Source organism: Nanorana parkeri, unplaced genomic scaffold (assembly GCF_000935625.1).
Source record: "Nanorana parkeri isolate BGI_ZX_2015 unplaced genomic scaffold, ASM93562v1 scaffold1842, whole genome shotgun sequence".
In the NCBI taxonomy this organism is placed as follows: Eukaryota; Metazoa; Chordata; class Amphibia; order Anura; family Dicroglossidae; genus Nanorana; species Nanorana parkeri.
The window spans coordinates 229,271-246,259 of NW_017308110.1; the positions used below are offsets into that span (position 1 = coordinate 229,271).

At 39.7% G+C, this 16,989-nt stretch overlaps 1 protein-coding gene across 1 annotated transcript in view; it reads right to left on the minus strand.

The window, feature by feature from the left end:
* Positions 1–2,533: 2,533 nt before the first annotated feature.
* The window catches only part of PSEN1 (presenilin 1), a 43,971-nt gene continuing 29,515 nt past the window's right edge, over positions 2,534–16,989 (minus strand). Inside the window, exons 5-11 of the mRNA XM_018571799.1 lie at positions 15,314–15,381; positions 14,729–14,949; positions 12,907–13,005; positions 12,206–12,292; positions 10,990–11,166; positions 5,730–5,848; positions 2,534–3,288 (exon numbers count right to left, since the gene is read on the minus strand). Of these exons, the coding sequence (XP_018427301.1) occupies positions 3,133–3,288; positions 5,730–5,848; positions 10,990–11,166; positions 12,206–12,292; positions 12,907–13,005; positions 14,729–14,949; positions 15,314–15,381 (927 nt within the window). The 3' untranslated portion in view covers positions 2,534–3,132. The remainder of the gene's footprint in view (positions 3,289–5,729; positions 5,849–10,989; positions 11,167–12,205; positions 12,293–12,906; positions 13,006–14,728; positions 14,950–15,313; positions 15,382–16,989) is intronic.

The following is a 16,989-nucleotide window of genomic DNA, read 5'->3' on the forward strand; positions in this document are numbered from 1 at the left end:
CCTGATGGCACCTGGCACCCTTTATAACACAAAGTATTTTTATTTGCGCTTTTAACAAGTTTGTTCCAGAAACAGAAATGGGAAGGATTCGGTCTAGGCAATACATTCATTTTTATCAAATTACTCTTCCCAAACAAAAAAGGTAGATTCGCAGACCACCATTCAATATCACTAAGCATTTGTCTAAAAAGGAGGATCATTTTGTTGATATATTGATTGTAATGAAGGCATAAGTTGAATACATAAAGGCATAGATTTGGTGCACCACTTAAAATTCAAAGTTCACATGCACCAATGTAACCATCTCTACAAGCAAATTATTTTTAAAGTGTATTTTCACTTTTGCAGCCCAATTGGAAGAACACCCACACCCATTTGTTATATGTTCTTATTCACAAGTTTTATTTACTTCATTTAACCCTGTGTCAGGCTGCCAGATCGCATCAGCTGGTAAAATGTCCCTCTAATTTTACTTTCAAACTGCTCAGAATAGCCTGGAAACTGCATAAAGGACTTCACCAAAGAAACATCTAAAAAGGTCCAGATGAATCAGTGTAGGTGGTACTCCAGAAAGGATTTCAGCAAATTGTTGGGCCTTAAAGTCTATTTCCACCTTTGTAATCGATTAGCATTTATTGTGGTAATGTAGCGGTGAAGTGATGATGTATATGTGTGCACATTTTCATGACTCCTATTGCAGCCTCTCTTTATTTTTTAATGAACTTACTAGGCCTGAATCCTGAAAAATTCAACATTTTCTAAAGAAACTCACACCAGGGTCAGATTGTAAAGCAGGTTGTAAAATGCTGTCATTCTCCCTGTGATTCTGTGTAACAATCACTAAACACCAGCTCTACCTTTGTACACAATACAGTGTCCAGGGGGGAATGGTTGCCACTCTAAATACGGGCAAAGAGAAAGCTCAGTTGTAACTTACAGATATTGCTTGCAAAGCACAGAGGGCCATTTCCATTAGGAAAAATTAAGGTTTCTGTGTTCACATACAGCAACTGCAGACGCCTGCTTCATGTACACGGTGTACATTGTTGGCATGTTTATTTTAAATACCTCTGCAAAAGGTGGAAACGGGCTTTAAAAAAAAAGACATTACTGGAAGAGAAAATCACCCAGTTAAGGTGAAACACTTAAGGACCCACAGCTGCCCCAATCCACACCCACAGATACAGAGCTAATAGGCACTTAACCTGGTGCTGAAAGACTAGAGAACCAGCATGAAAGTTGGTGAATAAAAAGGGTGAGGGGAGGGATGAGTCTTTACAGCATTAAATAATTAAATCATTTTTACAAACAAAAAACAGCACTAGCCAGATCCACAGGTTGCTCATATAATTGCGGTAAACACCCTCTTGTTTCCAACACTATACCAAAATCTGGGGGTAAAAGACCACAACTCCAAGGAGTAAGCTCTTCATTCATAAGGTTGAAGCAGCTCAGCAATAGAGTCCCTACTGCTGACCTCCAAAGACAATGCCATGGCCCAAAGAAAAATATACTCTGCAGGAAAGGACATGTGAGTGTGCCTGAAGCTCCTACGATCGGAGTCAAACAATAAACTAACTTGCATTACCAGATAAAATCACAGCTGAGGGAGAGAGGGCTAATAGAGGACGCCAACCCAACTGATCCCCACAGTGTCAGCAATAATAGAGGACCAGAGTTGTGGGGCTACTGTGAAGGAAAGGTGTAGCCTATTTGACCAAGGGCCAGACACCCTTCTTATGGGCCCCTCCACCTTAAAGCCACAGGAGTCACTGGCCTGCTTGCTTGTCTTTGGCCAGCAAGGAGGAGGTTTCTGACCACAGTGGAAAAACCCCCCCAAAAACTAGGAACTGGTCATGGGAGTGTTTGAAGGAGACAAGGACTGAGGCGCCTGGCAGTCCTTTAAAACGTTTTGTGTTCCTTGCAGAAGGGCAGAGATTTGAAAAAAAAATAGGATACCATGTTGCATGACTGACAATTACTCTGTCAAGCTATCACAGGACTGAAAACAGAAATAGATCTAGTAATAAAAGAGGTATATACAGGCTGGTAATTAAGTGGTTACAATAATAATTAAAAAAATTAAGTCTTGACAAAACTTGCATTTTATAACAGAAGTCAGTTTTCTTTCCAGTGTAATACTAACAAAATAAGCAAGCAAAACGACATGGTCAAAGATTACAAAAACAAACCACTCCCACAAAAGGTATTCGTTGATGTATCGTGTGATATGCTCGGCTCAGTATCATCTGTAAACCAAATGCCTTCACGTATCCACAGAATTTAACGCTACAAAAGGTCAATGCTTAACAATTCAGTAGCATTTTTGCAGCTATTAGGAGCCAAGAAATAAGAAAACTACAAAGGCTCAAATATGCATTGCTCATTTATATCCTTGTAGTTTTAGAATTACTCCCAAAAGCACATAAACACATGTATTTCTGACAGTGTATTAAGAAATAAAAAAAATAAGAGATATTTTAGAAATAAAAAGAACACTTTTGGCAAGAAGGAACTAACAAGTGTAGTAATATACTAACAGACTCCAACAGTGTTTATTATTGGAAGATCATGTTCGCTGCACAGTATATTGCTTTATAGTACAGTGTTATTCACTCCCAGCATAGTGGGAATATTAGTGTAAAAAACAAAAAAATTATAATAATTCCCCCTGAAATTTGTTCTTGAGGGCAGAAACAAGTTAGACTTCTCTGTAATGATCTGTGTACCTTATGAATATCCTCCCTTGAAAAGTCTTCATTTTCACCCAGCTGCTGCCAAGCCATGTTAAAGGGTTTTCAGGAGGTCCCACATTCAGTAGGTGAAGATGTTGGTTGAAGTCACTTTTCACACCATGTGTACTTTTCAATGACACAATGCAGGTGCAAAAATGCTACCACAATGAACACGTCAGCTTACCGGGACTCTTTCTTGATGTCGGAACAAAACAAAAACATGAAGGTGCTTTGCCATGATATACTACCTGCTCATCACTAGCAAGAGGGCAATCAACTCAATCCCTTGGATTTCAGGAATCAAAATCTAGAAATAGATGCTCTTTTCTGTTAGGTGTTCATATGCAGTCATTTTGAGGGGAAAACATAAGTCCCAGGAAATCAAAGTGTCCGGAGGTTAAATATAAAACTGGTGGAATGCCAATTGGTCCATGAAAGGCTGTACTAAATTGTCTGTGGCAAAGTAAAATACAAGTCCAAATGTTATTGAGATGGGCAGAGCAGGTAAAGCCTTCTTGAAAATGGCAAGGAGTAAAAGAGTAAGGCACAGACCCTGTAAAGAAAGCAATAGGTAAGTGTGCATTACAAGAAAAACACTGGAAAAATCCTCCCTAGTTTACAAAATATTCGCTTGCTCAGAAATGTTGATGCAAGGCACTGTAATAGTGCTGTGGAATTTACTTTATAAAACTCAGGATGGACAACCCACAAATAAGGATTATTGTTTAACCCCTTTGTGACGGGAGACGTACAGTGTACGTCTTGTCACTTTGTGCCTATATGACTGGCCACGTACACTGTACGTGACGAGCTATATCAGGCTTTGTAATGCCGGTATTTGCTGATTCTCAGCATTTAACAGTCATTCATTAATGTCTCAGTATTGAGGCATTAGTTAATTAAATAATTAAGCTTTTTGTAAAAGCTTCTTCCTTTCATTAATGAAAGAATGAAGCCGTTACATGCAAATAGAGGACCGCAATTTGCGATCCCGCATTTGACTGCTCAAAATAGCAGAGAGGCAGCAGTGACTCACCTCACCTCTCTGCTATTTGTTTTGACAGCTCCAGAGCCCGATGTTTAGATACATTTCACTAAAGATATATAAGAGATACAATGTATATCTTTTGAGTGAAATGTAAAGTCAGGATCAGTCTCTAAGGTTATTATTAGCTGTTCCTAAGTTTGAATCAGCCTAATAGCCAAAAATAAAAAAGTTAATTTATCAAGCTGTCATAGTGATTGCTTGATATAAACCGACAAGAAAAAAAAAATATATTTTTTTTTTTTACAAAGTGTAAAAAATTAAAAATAAAGTGTAAAACAAAATAAGGAAAATATAAATTATATATAAATATATTTTTTATACTATAATTAATATAAAAAAATTAAAAAAAAAAAAATAATAATCAAAACTTGTGAAAAAAGTGTTTTCTTCTAGTTTTTTTCCTCATTTTTTTATTTTATTCAAAGTGAGGGGTTAGGTACACATATGTGATATAATTATATAGCCCTATCTGTCCTCTAAAAAACTATATATAATATGTGTGGGTACATTTAGTAAGAAAGTATATTACTGCTGTGGAAGAATCACACAGCAAAAATGTAAAAAATGTGTCAGTCATTTATGAACAGAACCTGAAAACTAGCTCAGTCATGAAGGGGTTAATTCACTCCATCCTACACAGGTATTCCAGAAACTATGCAAGAGACCTTCATGCAATTGACAATATCTCAAATAAGGGCCCATTAACATTATGGGTTTCAGTAAAGCAATTGTGTTAACATGTGACAAGGTGCGCTTCAAGACAGCATTTATTTTGAATGGGCTGGCAGTGCATCGTAATAAACACAAAAATGGGTGTGACCCATAAATGTAAATGGGCCCTGAATGGGCTGCAATTATTGATAACTGTCAGTTTTGGACCTTTTTCAAACGCAACTTATGGCATGTATGGTTTGGTACACTGTAATGTGGTGCATTGCATTCTAGTGTAATAGTGAATTGGGGCAGCTGCAGTAACATTTGTCACCGTAATGTAACAGTGTGAATAGACCCCTGAAACGAATTTACTTTTGGCTCACCTGTAAGATTGTATGCACCTATTTGTATGCAGCTTTAAGACTGTCACAAGAATGAATCAGGAAAGGAAAATGTCTGTCGTCTTCTGAATGTATTTACCAAAATAAGCATAATCATACATAAGCAAAAGCAAAGGGCACTTTAACCAAATCAGACAAACAGTTCACACTTGGTGTTCATTTGCCTATAAAGGAATGATGACAGCCTAAAGGTGCCCATACACCTGCCGATTATCGTACAATAATCATGGGAAATCCCGCGATCGTACAATAATCGGCAGGTGTATGGAAGGCGTGCAACCGTTTCTACTGTACGGTCGCACGTCTTTTGTCTTACGAGCATGTTTGAAAACCCGCCCAGAATCGTACGGTTTTCGGTGGGTTTGTGGCCTGCATGTAAGACAAATGCCGCACGGGCCGGTGTGCGCAAGCGCACACTGCCCATTCAGCATTGCAGTCATCGGAAGCAAGGTGTATGGCCAGCTTAACTGTGGTGTCAATAAAAATGAATTATTGCAATATACAATTTATGCACACACATGTGCTGGTGTATTTCATATTGCTAATAGAGAGATACATTTGTTAACTGCAATAAAAATAAAAAAATAAAAATAAAAAAAAGGTGCAAATGTTAGAGAAAAAAAAAAAGAAGGTGTGAGATAATGAGATGTTAAAGACACCTTAAGGAGTTGTGTATGCAGGCTTCAGACTCAGAAACTGAAGGAAGTATGCATTAGTGTTGCTTTGACCTGCTTCTGAGACATTTATGATTAGTTTATAGGTTGCTTGGAGTTGCTTCAAGCTGCTTTTGCATTTGTAGTGACTTGTTTAAGAAAGAAAAGCGCATACAGGCACAGGCCGTTACAACTTTCAGAACCTTTACTGAAGATCAGAATAAAATGTCATACTTACAATCAAAATGGCAACAAAGCAAGCTAGTGTTGTGTTCCAGTCTCCACTAGCTGTGGCTGATGCCTTTCCAACAAGGACACTGTAGAATATAAAGTCTCCTAGTCCCAGTTTTACTCCACCTGAAGAGAATTTGACAGTGTTCTGGTGAATATTATCATATTAACCCATCTTAAAACAGAGTCATTAATTAAAAAAGGTAGCTACAGATGTTTGGCAGTTGGATCATGCATGATCTGAATGGTGAACATCCTTATGGAGATAGGAGGGGAAGCACTCTAGACATGCTGGGCCTCTCTCTATATTAGCAATTGGATGAGAAAGATCCCACTTCTCTCTCTGCATAGAAAGAACTTGCTAACATACACATTTTTAGGTTATTATCCGCAGGTCATGATAAAACTAAAGCTTCCCAAAGTCATCAGGAAACATTAGCCTGACAACATTCATGTCAATGTAGCCTAATGACTGGCCAGTTTAAAGAGATTTATTTTTACCTTGTAAAAGGAACCCCATAACAGTGTACAGCTGTGGAGGTGTTCTCAATATACCGTAGACATTAAGGAAACAAGGCTACAGGAGTGTCTTTATTGTTTAATGGAAGCCATATACCAGGAATCCCAATAGAAAGAATGGCGTGGTCAATACCATTTAAAAAATGTGTAGAGTTTGGGGAAGGTTTCCCACAAAAAAGTCGAAACGCTACCCAGTCCCCTAAATCTTGTTAAATGCAGCAGGGCAACCTCTGGCCTTGTATGTTATTCTACAGAGAGGGAAGACAACATATAACAGTCTTTTCCAGGCATTAACTTCAAAGGGTGCTGTAGCGATCCAGTGTAGTGCTACAGTCTTCCTAGCATTTCCTCCAGTTAAGCTTTGAAAATGAAAGAGAAGCCGATTTGGTTGCCATGCTCCAGTTTTGATAAATTCCCCTCAATTTGATGAACCAAAAGAGCACCAGAACTACTTTTAGGTTGTACATCATTACTACAGTATAGTGATTGTGTTCAGTTAGCATGGACTATTGTGCTGGGAAGGCAAAACCATTTTACAATACTTTAGGCAATATGCCTAAAAAAAAGGTAGACATTTACTGTTTATTTTTTTATGTTAGGACAGACTGGTCCAGAATGTAAAAAAGATTTATTTAGTAAAGCAAAGTCATGGGTTTTCGGGTGTCAGCAACCATACCTGAACTTTTAAGCCTTGAAAAAAGAAAAAAAAAAAAAAGTGAAATATGTGTCAACCTCTCACTATTGTATAATTTCCCAAAATAATTTGTTCTGCCAAAAAGATCTGCAGCTGTATAGTCACAAGGAATCATGCTAAGATTTTGGGGAGAATGTCAATTCTGAGCAGATGTCATTTTATAGTTCTCCAGCAGAAAGAGGAATATAATGCATCATATACAGTAATTCAGAGTCAAAAGAAGTAGTGCACTCTGTACGTGTGTTTTTAGAAGTTTTCAATAAAGCTATTGAAAAGGAAAGCACTATTTACAATCTTAATTCCTGCCCTTATAAGTGAACCTGCCTCGAAGGGAAAGCGCGGACTGGAACCTTTGATGATACCAACTAACCCTTTAATGGTTAAAGGAGAACTATGAGGTGAGTGTTTTTCACTCACCTCATAGTTCTAGCCGACCTGTGACAATGAGACTGTCACAGGTCGGCTCAGTAGATCGAGAAGTGAGCGAACACATACCGGCGTTCACTCACCTCTCGATCCTGTCACAGCTCTCTGCCGTGACAGGGGAGGGGATGGATTCCCCTCTCCCCACTCCGATCCGCCAGCGCTGACTGGCGGACAGGACGGGGGAGGGTACAGCTGGCTCTGCCTCTAGATGGGCAGAGCCAGCTGTCACTCACGCAGCTGGGCGGATCCAGACTTGTCGGGATCCGCTTCAGCGTCTCAGTATACCGCGAGCAGTAGCTCGCGGTATACTGTGGTGTCTCAGTATACAGCGAGCTGTAGCTTAGGGGGACGGGAGGATGCTAGTTTATGTCCTCCCGTTACCCTGAGAACTATGGGGAAAAGCCTTAACCCCATAGTTCTCATTTAATGCACTTCATGACCTCATAGTATAAGGTCCACCTAAGAAGGTGAGTTTTAGACCATTAAGGGTGAACCGGAACACAAAGAGGGGAATTTATCAAAACTGGAGCAGACAGAATCTGGAGCAGTTGTTCATGGCAACTTCTGCAGATTGTCTGTTCCAGTTTTGATAAATTCCCCTCAGTGTTTTGGAAGCAACACTATACACATAAAAAGGGATACATACATACATACATACATACATACATACATACATACATGCGCTGGGATACATATGGGGATCTAGCTTGATGACCATTGCACATGTGTGATTTTGATCATCACTGTAATTTATTAATTTACCACTTTTTTTTAGGTTAATCATTTTTGCAAATCACACATGCTGTTATGTACATATTGTTTTCTTTTATTGTGAAGTTTGTGTAGATTACTGTGCAAAAGATATAGGGATATACTGTGCAAAAGATATAGGGATATAATAAGTGGTAGTGCTGCAATTTTTACAAGCATTAGCGTGATATGCAGCTTATGTTGCCACAGAGCGCAACAAACATTTTCAACTAATCATTTACATGTGTCAGAAGAAAAACAAACTAGTGAATATGTAATATGTCTGGAAGTGTTTTAATGCCATCAGTAAATTAAAATGTTGACAGGTTAATAAAACACACACGCCTCTCCCTCCAAATATAGAGGAACAAAAAAAAACCCAGAAACAAAGCTTGTGAAACAGCAGCCCCTAAGGAAAGCAGACAGTGCAGTGAATACTTTTGGATGATAATTTTAAGGTTATGTAGCAGAGCTTTAGGGCTGTATTTTAGCCACTAAACTGCAGAACATCTGTAAAATTAGAGAATATGTATGTGTCTGACCTACTAGTAGAGAGGCTGCACAGTGTTTGTAGACCTCCTGGACATTCCTGTGAAATGTCTGTGGGCTATGAGGTGGCTCACAACGCAGAGTCTCGTTACATTCCCCATAGGGGAGAGCACAGATTTGAGGCGGGTGAAAAAAAAGTGTTCTGTAACCTCACACGCCTGGGAGCACTAATCAGATTAGACAGCTTTACTTCACAACAGGTGTGGTATAGGGATCTTGGACTTAACTCGCAGTTCTCTCATCCTCTGCACTTGGATAGCTTGTATTCAGCACTGAAATGTATTTGACAAATTCTGGGATTGATGTAATTAATATACATTTAAGATGGGGCACAAAAAAAACAACCACCATAAAAACCCTTCACCTCTAACAGCTGATACTAGTTGGCTCAACGTGATATAAATCAGGCCCTGAGCTCCATAGTATGTAAAAGGTACTAACAAAATATGTTTTTATCAGGTACTGGTGTTTGTTCTATTTTGTGTAAAGTTCTGAGTCGAGGCTCGTCCAATTCTTTAAGGGCTCATTCACACCACCTCCAGATCGCCTCCGCACCTACAATGCATCTCAATGTTTCCCTATGCTCTTCTTGGCCTCAGTTCACACCACCGTAGTCAGTTTCAGACCAGACAAAAATAATGTGCACCACATTTTGTCTGGTCTGGAACACACACACGTCAAAAACGCATCAGAACGCAACGGGGAAAAAACATTTTTTTTGGCTGGTTTGGATTATCTCATCACCCCTGGACTTCCTGCTTCTGTGGAGAGAGATTTGTGAAGATAGGAACCATGATGGCTGAAGTGGACACTGAATTCTTTGTAGAACTTGTGGAAGCCTGCCCAGAGCTGTATGGGCAATATAAGAACAATAATTGGAATATGGACAAGTGGAGAGGCGTTGCCCCCCAGATTGTCCCTGGCTATGATCATTTGAGCAGCTCTGTAAACAACTGTGGTAAATTCATGTCTCTTATATGCAAGCATCATGCTGCTCTTTTCCTGGCTATCTGTAGATCTTACAGAGGTCCCCCCCAGCAAGACCTAAAATTGAATGCGTCAAAAACACGGCAAACCTCACAGTGCGTTCCCGAAAATGTTGTGAACCTGCCCTGAAGCAGATGATTCCAGCGGAACCGATAACGCTGGATAACGAATAGCTTTGCTTCTCCCACCACAAGGCTATAGTCTTAAACAGTTCAGAAGCTGTTCAGCTGAAGAACTTGTGCTACAGGGAAACTATCTACAATGCAGGCTGTATTAGAGATTAATAATCTCATTAATGTGACAGCCTAGCAAGATGTTAGTTTCCATTACGGGAAACTATTTCCTAAAATAGGTATCCACTATCTGTTAAAAACTGGGCAATAATTGCTATTTTTCTAAATGAGAGTAGCTCTAGTAGTCCAGAGTTCTTTATACCCACTGAATTTCTTTGCGTTAGGAGAATCTGAATGCAGTGCCTGTAATAGATCATTTTCACCAAAATGGCAACTATTTTATAGTGCACCTGAGCTTTGCACATCCGGGAAAAAGCAACAGGTTCACTTTTATGGCCCTGGGAGTGCACAATCAGCTTTTCTTTACTCCCCTGCATCTTCATTCAGCAACTGGAAGAGAAGAAATACAGCCCTCTGTAGTCACTCGTTGGAACTTGCACAAGGGTGAGGACTCCTACCCTCATGTGATAGCACAGGGCCAATTATTAAGCAATGCTCCATGTTCCTTCATAACAGGAAGTACTGGGATTTTTCTTGGTGCAGAACAGCTAAATGGAAAAGCAAAGCAGATATGATTAAGGCCTTGTTCACACCAAATGCAGATCAGATCCGGTCAGGTTTCTGCACACGCACGCTAGTCTTTTAGATGCGTTTTTGGCTAAAAAAATTTGCATGCGTTTTTGATGCGTTTGCAGATCCAGAGCAGGTAAAATAGGGCATGCTGCAGTTTTTTTTACCTGCTCTGGACCTGCACGCTGCAATGTGAACTGGAGCTAAAAATACCATAGGAATACATTGGGCGCAGTTTTGATCCGGTCTGCACCTGCTCCGCGCTTGGTGTGAACTAGCACTAAATTATCCTTACGTGTGGGTCTTAAGCAAACTTTTTGCTTTGACAGGTTTTCAACTTTACAAGTTATGTTTAGAAAATACATTCATAATTTACCATTAGGTACCTAAATTGTTTTTTATTTTGTTCATTTTTCCTATTCAATTTTTTGTAAGCCTAATCCTATCCTTGACATAATTCATTTTCATTACAACTACCATGTTCAAAAACATAGAATTGACTTAAGTTCCACTTCAATCTTGTTACATCATGTACTTACGCTCTTCAGGATCTTCACTTGGAGGTGCATTACTTGGAAGAGCTTGAACAGCTGCTCGAGATTCTGCAGTGGAACTAATTCGTCCAACTCTTTCATCCATTTGCTCCTCCCATTGAGAATCAAAGCCCCCATTATCATCAGCTGTAGCTTCATCACTGCCTTCCTGGACAACAGGCACTTTGCATGTAAAGATCCAAACACAGTTTAAATAAGCATGAATAAGACATGCAGAACACATATGAATAACCCTACTGTTCCAAATGCAAGGTAAAACTAAATTAAAGACAAAATTAAAGACAATTTGGCAGTTAAAATTGACATGGTTATGGGGATTTAAAAGAGAACTATGGGGTAAATGTTTTTCCCTTTGTTCCCTTTAGGGTCATGGGAGGACATACACTATCGTCCTCCTGCGACCCAATACTTAGTATATAGTGGGCTATTGCCCGCAATATACTGAGTGCGCCGCAGCCGGGACGGATCCAGACAATACTGTCAAGATCCACCCAGCTGCGTGAGTTACGGCTGGCTTCGCCTATCTAGAGGAAGAGCCAGCTGTGCTGGCCCCCTCCGTCCGTTCCTCCACTCAGCGCTGGAAGATTGAAGACGGGAGAGGGAATCCCTGTGGGGAGCGGTGACTGAGTCACCGGTCAATGCAGGGAGACTATCGGTGAATGTGAGCAGATCGGTAAATGATTCTGCTCACTTCCCGATCGATAGAGCCAACCTGTGACAGCTTGGTCGGCGCTAACTATGAGGATGAGTGGAAATCCCACACCTCATAGTTCTCCTTTAAGCTTCCCCTCCTTTTAAAATATCGATATTATGTAGAATGTGTGGACTAGCAATCCAATACATTAAAAACATATGAAATGTCATACATGTTGACTGCAGGCGAATTCCACAGGAGAAAAAAATTAATTGCAAATAATTCTTAGAATTTGTATACAATTATATGAAGAAGTCTGTTTAGATGACAGATACCTGAGACAGGTTGTCACAACTTACTGCTGGAATGTCAAAGGGTTTAGTTGAATAAATGCCTACATGAATGATCGAGTCTGTGCAAAAATACATGTATTGTAATATTGAATCATAATTTTGTATTCATTTTTTTTTAGGTCTTGAGTGTCTTTTAGTACAAAGAACAGTGAAAAAACACACGAGGTACGATATACGTTTTAGGAGTTCTACTTCTTGACAGCTGAACCCCTACCTTGCGTGTTGTATGCGGGCTTCTTTGAGGCACTCTGTGTGAATCCAGGATCACCATCTGCCATCTTCACTAGCCAGATCATTGTAGCTGTTGATGACATAGAATTCAATTACATACAAACATTCTCCTCTGGCTATATCAGTGAACATGTGAAGGGTTAATTTGCTTCCTGATAACATGCACAAGTGTGTGTTTAGTAAAGCCAATAACCTGCCAAAACTTCCTTCAGAATGGATACCGACCACAATAAAAATTGACTGACATCTCAACCATTTCAGTGCTGCTGAGGTAACAAGTAGGCGGTGGCGCCAGCATGCACACAAACTCCAAGAGTGGTGGGAGATCAGTGAACATCTGTTGCCGATTTTCCTGTGAAGAATGAATTTACAAGTGTTCAGCTTTGAACACTTCCAAGTTCAGAAACTCAATCACCGACCTCCCTGGCCAGGGCAGAAGCCGATATGGCACAGTCTAAGCTCAATCAACTTCAAAAGAGGGAAAAACCCCTGCATGTCTTCATAAAGACAATGTGTCACCTGTGCTATACTATCACATAGGGGACTTACCAGCTCTGTTGTGAAGTTAAACAAAAAAAAAAATATACATATGTATTTAAAAAAAAAAAAAAAAAAAAGGACACCAACATTTAAAAAAACCCTCATTAAAAGACCTGTCTAAAACCAATTACCCAGTATACGTACAAGAATAAATTAAGGCTGGGAAGAGTGTTTCATTTCTCTCTTGCGCAGTTTCCACGAGCATGCGGAGAGGCCCCTTCGGACACAAAACAGCTATGAGATCTAAAGAAGAACATTGGATTAGCTAGGTCACAGCATTTATTTTTGCACGGCTTCACTGAATTGTATAAAAAAAACAAAAAAAAAAAAACACCCAAAACACACACCAGTATTTATCTACTTTTATGTATGTATAGTGTACAGAAATTCCTCAATTTTCTACAAAGAATATAAAATCCACCCTTGCACCAAAAGCACTTTTATGCCACTGCCCCATTAAAGTCATTTGTGCGTACCAAGGGTAACGTTTGCATAGATGCAAAAGCCAACATTTAATTGTATCCCATTGAACAGGGAGCACAAAATATATAAAAATGTTTTTGCAACAAAGTCAACAACTGCTATGTATCAAGTGATCTACTCTACAATTTTAGGTTGTTGAAATGCACCTCCTCTCTAAAGCAGATTTTTAAACTTTTGTCATACACTTAAGTTGGTAGGCACATTGGGACATAGACCCAAGAAGTAGTCACATTGAGACCCAACACATTTTTGGCGGGACACGTGTTCATACATATGCATTACTAAAGTGTGTCAGTCTGTGCACTGAACGGACATCCCCTAGTGATAGCATTATGAATAAAGAGAAACCATAACAGAGGAGCTGTAAGAGTTCGACATGGTAAATGACTATGCCCAAAAAATCATCATCTAAATTGTTTGCTATCCAAAGTTAACCAAACTGTAAAGATCACCACAAGAACCAACTAAAGAAAGTCAGACATTACCTCGTCTGTAGGAAACATTAGCAGGTCCAGATTGGCAATCCTTTGCATTGCTGTAAAGAGCTTACACTATAAAATTGATATCCATTATATCTGGGAGAAGCCTTACAGTAAAGCTAGTCTCAAAGCACATATGCAGACTTTACACATCAACTTGTAAACTAGGGCCGGCTGTTTTGAAGCCTTACATGCTGACTGATTTCCTGTCTTGCTGCAGGAATAAAACCTTGTAAAATGCATACACTCCTTGAAGCCATATGTCCTCGAAGTACATCTCTAGCTAAAACCATTGTTTTGGATGGAGTTGAGAAGGTTTAGAAACTAGGTTAAGGTTTTGCTGTCTGTGTTCCCAATATGGGGCTTCACTTTAATAGCTAATCCCGTAAACCGGAAAAATGACAGCAGTCACCTGGAAAGAATGTGAGGGAAAATTTCCCAATGGGAACACCTGTTCAAAAGCTGAAATGCCTCTCACTTCAGGCATATTTGCTTTTACTTCCCGTGAGGCCTTCAAACAGGGAAGTACGAAGAACCTCCCTAACAGGAACATAAACCAGCAATAAAGACACAGGCCTTGTTCACACCAAGCGCGGAGAAGGTGCAGAGCAGTTACAGACCAGAGCAAAACTGCGTCCAATGTATTCCAATGGTATTTTTAGCTCCAGTTCACATCGCAGCGTTCAGGTCCAGAGCAGGTAAAAAAAAACTGCAGCAGGTCCTATTTTACCTGCTCTGGAACGCATGCAAACGCCTGGAACGCACTGAAAGCACATTTTAAACAAAAAAAAAAAATTCTAACCAAACGTCCCAGAATGCATCAAAAACGCGGCACAACCCATTGCACTGCGTGTGCAGAAACTCATGCAGATCTGCTCTGCATTTGGTGTGAGCAAGGCCTCAGAGGTTCCAACCCTTCCCTATTGAACAAAACCGTTTTGCCAGGGTCTGCGACAAAAGTAAAACTGCTGCCAAAGACCCTCATCTATAAGAAACATACTTACCATAAACAGATATTACAGCCAGGATGAGCCAGGCTGTCCATTCTGGAAGATATTTAATGAACACTAAAGCCATGAGCGCACTGATCATAATGAGATAGGCCTGCTGTAGAAGAAGGGGTCCTTTCCAGTGAATGCAGATCATGCCAACCACTCCAAAATTCCAGATCATCAAGGCCAGAGTAATGTAATCCATGGCAACATTGTATGTCTTGAACACTTCACTGGAAAACACAAAAGCAATTTTTACACTAAAAAAAAAAAAAGGTGCCATTTCCAAGTGTGGGCATTTTCTTATAGGTTGCCAAATATAAAAGAAAGCATTCTCCAATGTATGCTATACAGTAAAACATATTAATGAAGAAATCCTGTACTGAAACAAAAATATTGTGATTGCCCCCTGTTGATCACTACCCAGAATATACAGGAGTTCTGACTAAACTGGCTGTGTGCTTGTTCTGGGTAAGTGAAATAAAGGGCTGAAAACGGTGGTCAGCAATGGCAGCCTACATATATATCCGTCACCTTTCAGAGCATTCCGCTTCGAAAATTGTCCCCAGTTAGAGACAAGGTTTCTTGTACACTTACCCCAAGTAGATAAATGAGAAGAAAAACAGTAGCAACAGCGAGGAAATGATGAGCCAGCCATGTATGACCTGAACCAGAAAGAGTGAACATTACATTCAGAGAGAAGCATGTGATAAATTTGAAGCATCAATAACAAGCAGATGAGCAACTTTTTGTTAATACAATAACCTCATATCCTCTGAAATGCTTCAGGCAAATACTGAGTAGCTAAGGAGCAACTCTTCCTTGCCTGAAAGTTCTTATACAGGTGAAACTCGATTAGAATATCGTGCAAAAGTAATTGCAGTAAGTGCTGCAAAAGGGGCCCAAACCAAGTACTGAGTACATATGCATTCTTGTACTTTTCAGAGGTCCGATATTGTTCTATGTACAATCCTTGTTTTATTGATTGCATGTAATAATCTACTTTTTTGAGGTTGTGGATTTAGGGTTCTTGGGGTTTTCATGAGCTGTAAGCCATAATCACCACAATTATGACAAATCAAAGCTTGAATTATCTTGCTTTGTATGTAATGAGTCTATCTCATATATTAGTTTCACCTTTTAAGTTGCATTAGTGAAATAAATGAACTTTGCACGATATTCTAATTATTCGAGTTTCACCTGTAGGCAATGCTGCTGTCTCCTGCAAGATATCCAGGAGAGCCAGCAGACATCACAGTTCCTACAACATGCGTGAAAGCACACCTTTTTCTCAAACATTATATTGGAAATGAACAGAAAATAAAATGGCAAAGAAGAAAATGACTGAAGACATAAAGAAGCTTATAAAACTTTAAATAAAAATGGTACTGCATGCCAAAAAAATGGCTCTCTTATCTGCTTCTTCATGGCCGTTCTGGTATTATCTTATTTACTTTATCACATAATGAAAAACATACCGCAAATCAAGCAAGGTTAGCCCTCCACCAGGAGCACATAAAATGGGTTATATTCATTCCAGAAAGTAAACATACAAAAAGGCAAAGTAAGTGAAATCCCATTGTGTTACAGGTACTATGTCCCTAAAACAGATGTCCTCCCTGCAAAGAAAATTTAATTCCTCGCCCATACCATTAGGAAGAGAAATCAATACCAGAAGAGTCCAGAATCTGACACTTCAGGCTGGTGATGCTGGAGTCCTGACCCCCTACCACGTTCACTGGTTTCTCCCACTGACCCCTACATGCTACTGCTGGACACAGTAAAGGCAGAGGGGGGGCAGGAATCACATGCCGCCAGAAATATTACATTCTGAAAGTCTCGAGTTAAGCAGCAGCCACACACAGAGCAGATTTGCTTAGTTGGCGACCCTATTCCCTTGGCAGAAGTCGATCAATAGATCGACACTTGCCGAAGGAACGTGTTGAAAAATCTTCAGCTGAGCTGTGCTTGCAGCCAGTCAGCGGCCGCTGTCAGATTACAAAGCGAACAGCAAGAGATTCATTATCCACACACTTTCACATTTACTGGACTTTTTAGGCAAAAGGTTACCTTTGCACTCAAACCAGCATTGGTCGAAAACGACAAAATTCAGTAACCCAAAACGTTTGAAAATGGTCTTGGGCAGATTTCTTTTTTATTGCATCTTAGACATCTATAGACCTGAAAGGCATGCAGGCCTTTGCAAGTCTGAGGAAGTAGCTAGCCTAGGTGCCTAAAAATTGCTGTTGGTAAAAAAAAAAAAAAAAAAAAAA